This window comes from Triticum aestivum, chromosome 1B (assembly GCF_018294505.1).
Source record: "Triticum aestivum cultivar Chinese Spring chromosome 1B, IWGSC CS RefSeq v2.1, whole genome shotgun sequence".
In the NCBI taxonomy this organism is placed as follows: Eukaryota; Viridiplantae; Streptophyta; class Magnoliopsida; order Poales; family Poaceae; genus Triticum; species Triticum aestivum.
Genome location: NC_057795.1, coordinates 166,446,575 through 166,456,848, shown reverse-complemented (window position 1 = coordinate 166,456,848; position 10,274 = coordinate 166,446,575). Strand labels below are relative to the sequence as shown.

At 43.1% G+C, this 10,274-nt stretch overlaps 1 protein-coding gene across 2 annotated transcripts; it reads left to right on the top strand.

Annotated features, from left to right (window-relative positions):
- The first annotated feature begins 576 nt into the window (after positions 1 to 576).
- LOC123113872 (probable E3 ubiquitin-protein ligase RHG1A) lies at positions 577 to 9,920 on the top strand. 2 transcript variants are annotated; one of them, XM_044535203.1, is made up of 7 exons: positions 577 to 774; positions 7,161 to 7,256; positions 7,364 to 8,056; positions 8,605 to 9,050; positions 9,136 to 9,234; positions 9,326 to 9,472; positions 9,574 to 9,920. In XM_044535203.1, the coding sequence occupies exons 2-7, from the start codon at positions 7,196 to 7,198 to the stop codon at positions 9,709 to 9,711; spliced, it is 1,584 nt and encodes a 527-aa protein (XP_044391138.1). In that variant the 5' UTR covers positions 577 to 774; positions 7,161 to 7,195; the 3' UTR covers positions 9,712 to 9,920. The 2 variants fall into 2 exon arrangements, with proteins under 2 accessions (XP_044391138.1, XP_044391134.1); XM_044535199.1 differs by having other exon boundaries at positions 7,161 to 7,277.
- The last annotated feature ends 354 nt before the right edge of the window (positions 9,921 to 10,274 follow it).

The window sequence follows — 10,274 nt, the reverse complement described above, 5'->3', positions numbered from 1 at the left end:
CGGAGTATCTCAATAATTTTGGTGGTGTTTCTCGTCGTCATTTGAAGACCGAAGAAGAGTTTTTCCTCTAAATCTTGTCGGTTCTCTCGAAGTTTCGTGGTTCTAAATTTACGTTATCCTCTCAAATTATTCCGTTTGTCAGAGACTCTTTTCTTACCCATCCGAAGTATGTCAGGAGTTGTTTTTTTCATTTCTTTTCACCGGAGGCCATCATTCCAGAAGAATTCTTCATCCTCACATTTCAGCTACCGTTATTCAATTATCCCGGTGCTTCGTTCAAGTGTTTTTTTAATCAGCTCATGATCTCTTTGTTCTTTTGCATCTAAATCCCCTTTAGCATATTTGTTCTGCTAATTCTTCCTGGTGATTCTTTCTCTTTCATCAGTCACGTGAGCCCGTCGACTCCCAGGCACGAAAAACACATTTAATTGTCCTCCAATCACCCGTCCAAAAACTACTCCAAACTCGAAAGGAAGAAAAGCACGCTAACTTTCACAAACAAGTGGCCCCACCCCGCAACCAACTAAATATTCTTCCTTCCCCTTCCCCTTATAAATACCGTCGGGCCCCTTGCCTTTTCCCCCGAAGAAGCAGACCACCATCACCTCATTCAATCAGCAGTCCTCATTTTCTCAGAGGGGGAAGGGAGGAAGCGGTTGCGTGTTCGCGGAGAAGCAGAGACCAAACCCTCTCCTCCCAGCGCGGGCGGCGAGGGAGGAGGGGCGCGCGGAGGACGAAGGCCGCCAGCCGCGTCGACTCGAGCCGCCGGCCAAGGTAATACCGCCTCCTCCGATCCCGAAACCCCACTCAATCCCGTCGCGTGCCGCCGATTCGGCGCGGGGAGTAGATTGATTGATTCGATCGGGGGTTTCCTGGCCGGGGACTCCGTTTCCGGCGGTTGATCGGCCACCGCAGGTGGGTTCTGGGGCTGCTGCGGGATAGAGGAGAGATTTGAGGTCGAATTTTGGGGGGGATTTGAGGCGGTGCTCTTTTAATTGGCGGGATGAGCGTGGTTTTAGGCGGTACGATTGGTTGATTCTGCTCCCGGACTGTGCTGAGCTCCTGGAATCGTGCGATTTAGGCTGGGAGTCAGGGTCGGTCTCCGTGAATGCGCAATGTCCCCCTCTTAATGTGCTGTAATCTCTCTGTCACAACTTGTTTGGTTCTGTACCATCGACTCGTTGATCTCATACAAGCTGGGAACTGTGATCACCTTTGGTTGGTACAGTTGATTTTGCATGATACTTGATTGAGCTCTCTCCTTGCTCTTGACCCTGTATTTTCACCATGGTACCTTTTATGACCTTTTGGGGAAACAGAACGCTGTCAAAGAACAATATCATGCTTCAGCTTCTGATTCTTGGCATGTGTTCCTTCACTACTTGACGTCAGGCCTTCAGTCTAACTTCTGGTTGGTTCAGTGATCCAATTAGAATTAGATCGAGCTTTTAAGATCGGGCTAGTTGTGCCAGGAAAAAACAAGCTCTGTAAACATGAATGCTCCTAATCCATTCCAACCTCACTACCCAGGCGGCCAGGCTTGTGTTGTCTCTTGTTTGTAACTCATAACTGGTTGATGTCAACACATGCTGTGCTGTGAATGGTCAATTGGTCATTACTCGCCCAATGGTTGCTTTACACAATCGCATTCCATCCATCTACTTGCTCGTGGTCGTCTCTTTGAACCATTGCATCTATTATATCCTTGGGTAGGTTGGCCATTATCCACTAAGAAGCATGGATACGGGGGTGGAGACACGGCGATACGCATACGGGGAGTCCCCGCCGGGGACACGGGATACGGCATTTTCCAGAAATAGCCATTCGGACGAGTACATTATAAAATAAAATAAAAATATGTCATGTACTATACAGTTAAGACAAAATTAATGAGAAGTACTGCCCCAATCGGGGAATACAGAGGAAGAGGATACTAAGGATCTACGGCACGAGGACCAGGCCGCCCTTCACTCTCACCTACAAACAATTGGCTACCGGCGGTGGCGCTCCGAGATGCCATCCTACCTAACAGCAAGCAGCCAAGCAGCAATCATTCAACAGTAGCACAAGCATTCAAGGTCAAGCGAGCAGCAGCAACACAAGGATTCCAAGAGCAGCACAACATAGGTACTCCCTCCGTCCAAAAAGCTTGTCCCTCAAATGGATGTATCTAGCACTAACTTGGTGCTAGATACATCCATTTGAGGGACAAGCTTTTTCGTACGGAGGGAGTAGCAAGCAGCAGCAGATCAAGCATTCAAAGAGCAGCAGCAGCCAGCACCCAGCAGCAGCAGCTCAATGGAAGAAAATCAGAAAAAAGATGAAAAGGTTGGAGAGGCTGCTGTGATTTGGGAACTTGGGTTACCTGCCGTTGGGAGGAGAGGCTGCTGGAGCTGGGTGGCAGTCACTTGTAGGGTCCAGGCGTGACTGTGGCAGCAGCGAGTCCAGGAGGCGGCGGTGGCGGCCCATTCGCTGCTGCCTGCGAGGCTGTGGGCAGCTTGTTCTTTTGTGGAGAGCGTGCATGCGGCACCTGCAAAATAGGGTTTGGTATTGGTCTGTAGCTGTTTTTCGGCCGACCGTGTCCCCAATGTATCATGCACGTATCCCAGCCATGTCCCTGTATTTTTATTTTTTTTAATTCGCAAATTGTGGGATATTGTGGGATACGTGTATCCTGGCATATCCTCGTATCCTGCTGTGTCAGGACGGCCAATGGGCAAGTTTTGCCGTATCAATGCTGCTTAGATTACCCAGGTCCATTATTCAGTTGATGCTGCCAGATAGGATTGCTAGTTCAGTGGGGGAGCTATGTAGGCTCCTGGGGTGGCTGTGGCCCCCCCAACATTGATGCAACTTGTGAAGAAAAAAAAATTGTGAGGGCTTAGATGAGAGATTTTTTAGCTTTTGCCCCCCCCCCCCCCCCCAAACACTCATATTTTACCTTTTGCCCCCCCCCCCCCCCCAGTTGATTCTGGCTAGCTCCGCCACTGCTAGTTGATCATGTTTGACGAGTTCAATATCTTTTTCACCGTTCTCCTTAGATACTACTCTTTCAGTTCATGAAACCTGTATGTATTTGACCTGCCCACTAAAGTACTTGGAAATTTTCTTGATTCCTACCTAAAAATACATTCATGAAATGAGTTGTTTGTGCCCCCAGTTCGACATCAGGCAACTCTTTTGTTTCTATTTATTTGTTTTTTGCTAGCAGTTTTTTTTTCTGGACAACAGAAACCGGTAAAAATATACTATCATTTTCAATCTAAAACCATCCACACACTATTTAATACGAGCTCTCTGAATTTTGATCATTTATGTTTGATTTTTGTTGCTCAAAAATCAGGTCAGCGGTCACAATTTCTTGTATATATGAGAATGAAGAGTAAGAATGCTGCATCTAAATTTATATAGTGGAAATATAGTTTATGCTATCTCTAAGTGATCACAAGAAAAAGATCATGTGATATGTATAACTCATGCTAGATCTCAGCCTTCAAGTGTACCTTCATCGTGTGATGCTACTACTACCGTTAGATCATGGAAGGTACTCTTCCATTGTGCCATGGACACTGGTTCTTTATATGTTCCACCCAACAGAGCATACAAGTTGTACAGCCTCGGATTATTCTTAGAGGCAGAAATGCTTTATATGTTAAGAGCACACCACTGGTGTCATTTCCTTTGATGATTATGCATGAAATTCTACATCACTTGCTGCATCTTCAGGTATTTATTTTTGATGTTTTAAGCACTATCTATAAAGTATTTTATATAGTCAGAAATGGCACACAAACCGTTATTTCTTATGGTGGAAATGCAGGTTATAGTGAGATTCGGCTTCCAAAATAGCCACATTCTTCAGAGCAGCGATTAAGATTTGTTAGAGTTGGAGTTCAGTATTTGGGGCCATGATTCCGTTTCGTTGTTTGTTTGACTTCAACTTGGGCAATTGTGGGAATTAGGTTGGGTAAGCAATTGCCGTTTTCTCCAATTATCTGATGACCTGGTACCCAGGTTAGTGAATAGTTTGAGAAATAATATAGTTACAGATTTAAGCCGACAACTAAGTTGGAAGCTAGCCTCGTGCTAAACTTTATTCCATGGGTGCCACCGCCTTTTTCGTGGTCACAAACCCTTTCCATGGGTACCACCATTCATACTACCTTGCCTTTAGCTTCGATGGGTTGTTATTGGCCTTTCTTTCTCTAGCTCCTCCAGCTTATTTGCTGTTCCTACTAAGCCTTAAAACAAGGGAAGTTTATTATTGTGGAGGATGATAGCTTTGGATCCTTCGAAATATTAGTATAGTCGAAAGTCTTGTTTCCCTGTGCGTTAATACCTTTTCATTTGGACTGAGCTACTAATAATATTGCAGGTACTAGTTGATCCTGTGAAGTAAAGGAAAATTTTATTTTCTTGCTTGACTTCTTGATTTACCAAAATCAAGCTCACATTAAGGTCAAACAATTGGGCGCATTGGGCTCCTTGATTCATTTTGCGAGTACTATGTGCTGACTGCTGCAGTCAAATGGAAGAGCTCTTCAGTTGACATGTGATTTGAGAATCTATTTAGCCTCAGAAAGAGCATATGCTCAAAATCAATGCATTTTGTCCTTAGGGTGAGGGAAGGTGATACCTATCGCAAGATCTTAAGCATACAAGTCAGGCCTTCCAATGCGGTTTCTGGAAGTGGTGCCTCTTCTGGGAACAGGAAAACTATACCTAACTGCTGCCACACTTAGCACATAGTATGTTTAGACTACTGTGGTGTGTTCCATGAACTTCATGGACTAAGTACGTTGGTGATGGTATATGAACCAGTGCCCATTCTTAACCTGCATAGAAGGATTTCATGATCAATTGGAGTATTAGTTGGAGGAGTGCAAGCATGCACTTCATACAAGAACCATCTATTTGCTTGTCATGGTTTGGATGGTTAATTTACCAATAGATGGGTGTAAAATCTGGAAAAGGAACGTAAGACCTAATGGTTCCTACCAAAGTAGTTGATCTGAAGGTGCTTTTCCAAGAAGAAATCAGCTTAAGACGTAGAACTGGCTGTGATGAGGGTAGGTGGACCCTTGAAACAAGCTCAGTTATTGTGTTGAGAGAATGTATTTGCAGATAGCCAATTGATGGGAAAATGAAAGGAGAGAAAGGCTAGTCAAACATAAATCAATTGATGTTGGAAACAAGATGCATCTACATATAAGCAGAACAAAAGGGCACACCAGCTTCATGGAGGAACCAATATCACACATATGTTATCTATTTAAATGGGCCATGTTTCTACCTGACATGCTATGTCCACTGCCTTGACGATATTTTCCGGCTCGTCTGGAGCTTATAGTTAGCATTACCCTTATATCTTAGACATCCAATTATTTTACCTTTTTATAGTATTATGTACACTATCCATCTCTCCCCTTGATGTAGCTCATTATGACATGAGCTCATCTCATGCTATGTAAAGATTGAATTTTCAGTCAGATCATTCTTATGCTTGCTAGAATGTAAATGATAACTGTACTATTGGAAGAGTGTTGTCACAAAAAAAAACAGTAATCTGTTTCAACTTCTTTGGCTACTTGTTGTATTATGTTTTTTGCAATGCTTGCTGTAGTTTACGCTGTTTGAGATTATTTACCTAGTGCTCGCCAGAGGTTCGGGTGTTATCTTTCTTACCTGTCATGGCAAAATGTATATCAGAAAGCTGTTTTTCTTGCTTCTTACTCAAAAGTACAGGAAATTTGTTTGTGACACAATCCTAATACTATCCATTGTATATATACTGATATCATGTGCTCTATCACTTCATTAAAAGACAAATGTGGTCCTCATATGCTACTTATCCTGTGTGAAGTTGGAAATATAATCATATGAAATTGTAAACCTAGTGCAAATAGTTGTTTTTGACTTTTTGGTATGAAGCCAAAATATCTTCAACCAGATGTGTTTACATTCCAAAAAAGAAACAGATGTGCTTTAATAATTTGCTCACAAATAATCACTAAAATATACATGCATGCGAGCAACATTTTCTTGAAGTTATCACTTTAACTGACTGCACTTTGTTTCATTTCAAGTTTCTATCCTCCACCATCTTTCATTATCTTTGAATGCAACCAAAATTCTACCATGGCTGCAAGTAAAATTTATTTGTGGAACTTTGACATGGATTGTAGATGTAATATTATATGTAAGATGGATAGTCTGCAGCTGGAGCAGCATTATCAGCATCATATGGATATACTGCAAATTAGTTCTAAAAACATGCCAATCATTCAGATGCTATTAATATAAAGTTCAAAAAATGAAACTTCAGATTGTTTTAACCAGTCACGAGTCATGTAGTCTGTTGTGATTTTCTTGCCCCTGGTGCTGCCACGACCTTGGCTGTTATTATACTCTGATACTTAACTTGAGTAACAGTGCAGTTTTTCGAGCAGTAACTGTACCTTAACTGATTGGTATGCAAAACCATTGATATTGCTTTCTCTGGTTTAAAAACACAATTCATATTTTGTTGTCAAAATTTGCTCTGGCTTTATCATCTCAGCAGTTTGAGTTCTTTTGCTTTGGCTTCTGATGTTTTCAGCCACATTGAATAGAGAAAATTAGCTCAGTACAGTTTCAAGGCCATATAAATGGGAAAATATCGTCTAGTATAAGGATGCCATGTGGTATCTGAGGACATGTCAATAGTTATATATTGGATATATGAATTGTATTTTCCAACTCAGTGATCCCTGTGATGGTACTGAGCTATAATGTCCAATTAAGTAACTGCATTGCCATTTGATGAATCATTTGGCTTTGATTATCTCAGATCCGTGTGACTCTAATCTCACTTCCCACATTCTAAGGTCTGAAATGCTTGTATTTTGTCCCTTAAGTTTATGCATTTGTGATGCTTCATGCACTCACTTATACTCCCTCCGTTCCTAAATATAGGTCTTTCTAGAGATTCCACTATGAACCACATACGGATGTATATAGATGTATTTTAGAGTGTAGATTCACTCATTTTACTCCGTATGTAGTCCATAGTGGAATCTCTACAAAGACTTATGTTTAGGAACGGAGGGAGTAAATGTTATCCCATTTGCAGCTGCAACTTGTTTAACTGAAGTACTAATACTATGCCTCAAAATTTCCAGATTGTGCAAACATCTGGTCAGACTGTACATGAGTCATGGCTGGGCATCATTATCACAATTCCCAGATGTCAAGAATGGATCGTACGAACCAGCCACGTAATGAACCTCCGCCTTTTGGTACATGGACTTAACTAGCACACTGCTTTTTTATTCATGTATCTCAGTTTTGGTGAACTCATTTAGTTGTACCCTGTTTATCTCAGGTCAAAAGTTATTTATGCATCCTAGAGGTGATGCACCTAATGGAGCGGGGCCATCAGGTTATGGGGTTACAACTGTGAGATCTAATGAGCTTCCATCCTCAAGCTACGCCGGTCAGTCTTATGGTCAGCAGATTGGAGCCCCTGGAACCTTGCATTCTTCCCATGCTGGTTATCCTCCTGCTGGAAGCTCTAGTAGCAGCTATGCACCATACAATACTCAACATGTGCCTTCTTTAAGCTATCCACGTAGATCTGAGGATAGTTTTATTCCTGGAGTCCATGTGGATGACAGAAGGGTTGCACCGAAGCGGAGAAATCCCATCACTCATCCTGTGGATGGTGTCAGTGCTGGAGCCTATTATCCTGGCAGTTCTTCCAATAATCAGTTCTCTGGTTACATGCCCCTGAATCCTGTTCCTACTCGTGAAACCTGCCCTCCACAAATAAGTTCAAACATGGGTTCCGGCCACTGGAACGATCATCAGTTTGTTAATCATGAAGGATCTCAGAGGAATGTGAGGGGACGCCATGATCATAGTTCTATCCATTCGGAATATAATTCATCTACAGCTTGCCCATCAAACAGTCTTCATGTGCCACCATACCATCCAAATGCAAATGCTCCTTTTGGAAGTGCACCAGTACAGCGGGAAAGAGCTCCTTTATCTCTACCTCCCAGAATTGTTCCCCCAGGTTAGTTTCAACTTCTGCTGTTCAAGCCCTATAGCCGTGCTTCTAATCTGATGTGTTTTCATAGTGTTCTACTTCTGCTAAGATTTGGTACAGACTTTTGGGTAGTCAGGTGAAATGATCATATCTTGCAAGTTTGGACAGAATAGCTCTTTGTATACCGATATACTCCCTCTGTAAAGTAATATAAGACGGTTATATTACTTTACAGAGGGAGTAACATTTACAAAAATAGACGCGAGGGAGGAAAAGCCTTCTCTGCGTATCCTAAGCTGGGGGGTGAGAAATACTGGTTTATTCATCCCACAGGGATCACACCCAGGGAAGCTTAGAGCGCACACAGTGGCCCCACACCACTGAGCTTATTGCTCAGTTCTCAGACTATATTGTGTCATACCACTAGTTTCAAGCATAGGACTTTCACCAGTCAATATCTACTCTATTCCAGTTTAATTGTAATATGGGTTGGTGATATCCCATTCTCTTTGAATTTGACACTAGTAAAGATTGTCATCAAAGAAGCTAAGAACTTTTTTTTTATCATTCTCCAGGGACAGATGGAAGCACTGGCATAGCATTCAGAGAGAGGCCATTCTATCCTGCTCCACAGAGCACCAACATAAGTGCTCCTGTGCCAACACTTCCTGGTTCTTCTGACGGTGCACCATTTGCACGCATTGGATACACTCCTAGACCAGTTCATCATAACGCTGGCCACAATTATCCACCGCCAGCTTTTACAACTTCTTCCAACTCTGGAGCAGTTCGGTGTGAGCCTGCTAACCCTCACTATCAACCTGCCATGCCCAGCTATCCTCCTGCTACTGCTGCAGCATCAAGTGTCCAGCCATTACATGCTGAAGCATCTTTTAGACAGCCAAGGCACGTCTCTGTAGGGCATGGTGGTAGTGCAAGGAGTAGAAGGATGAGGGATTCCTATCATTGTTTTCATCCTTTGATGATTGAGGAGAATAACCTAGGAAGATCGGCTGCTGAGGTAGTTATATGTTTAGTTCTTGTAATTGTTCCAACATTCTATACATTTTGAACTTGCATCTAATTTAGTTGCACTCTCTTTGAAGCGTTCTATGATGCTGGACCAGTTGGTCATCCACGAATCTAGAGAAGCATTAGATCCTCACTGGGACATGAGACTGGACATTGATGACATGAGCTATGAGGTAAGGAGAAAAATAGTTTAGGCTCTTCTTATCGCCTACAGCTGCATCAAAATGTTGCACAAATGTAAACTTTTGATATTGTCATGTACAGGAGCTCCTGGCGTTGGAAGAACGAATTGGCAATGTAAACACTGGCCTGGCTGACGAAAAAATCTCAGGCTGCGTGATGGAGCTAGCCTGTCGTAGTTCTGCCCGTACACAGAATGATCAAGACAAGGAAAGATGCATAATTTGCCTGGTAAGATGACACTCCTATGTGGTGTCATAATTGCCAACAATTTCGTTGCACTGTATTCCTGGTTTGGTAAGTTTGTTCTCATCCGCATACGCTGGCTGTAGGAGGAATACAAGCACAAGGACTCACTTGGGAAACTGAAATGTGGGCATGACTTCCACGCGGGCTGCATCAAGAAGTGGCTGGAGGTGAAGAACGCCTGCCCGGTTTGTAAAGCCGATGCCGCAAATGAAGCCACCTGAGGGACCAAGTAGTGCGCCCCTCCACATTTATCCTAGTTCAGGAATTTCAGTTATATCTGCTCATTGTGCTGCTCAAGTTGGCTGTGTAAATAATAATTAAAGTCCTAAAGTTAGGATTGTTTTATGAACTCAAAACATCGTGCCCAATGTAAGTATGAATCTTTAAGCAAGTTATCGGCTAGTTATCCAAAGCCCCCAGTAATTATCTACTCGCAAGATGTCCATTTTTTTTTTCTGTTGACATGCGAGTTTCTTCTCATGATTGAGCAGCCGGCCGTTAGGAGGTTGTTCTCTTGCCAGCTCCGCCTCTGCTAGCAAACGGGATGGTTGGGTGTTCGGAATCAGTGATATTACGTCCGAGCTCATCGGGTAGCTTGCTTCTAATTTCTTCATGCCTTGCATGGGTGATGGATGCACCACCCTCCTGACCCAGATTGTTGGGTCCGGTGTTAGCATCATCTGCAAGGTGGTGAACTCATGTGGTGATGGCCATGGCATGTGATCACACGGCCCCAAAGGATGCCCTCACGTGAGAGCCGTGAGATAATTGCTTGCCTTACAGC

Excerpts from the sequence above, each read along its gene's own strand:
- LOC123113872 (XM_044535199.1), top strand. The coding sequence starts at position 7,196 with ATGGCTGGGCATCATTATCACAATTCCCAGATGTCAAGAATGGATCGT. Across the intron at positions 8,057-8,604 it reads TCCCAGAATTGTTCCCCCAG|GGACAGATGGAAGCACTGGC; the intron begins GTTAGTTTCAAC and ends ATCATTCTCCAG. Across the intron at positions 9,235-9,325 it reads TTGATGACATGAGCTATGAG|GAGCTCCTGGCGTTGGAAGA; the intron begins GTAAGGAGAAAA and ends TGTCATGTACAG.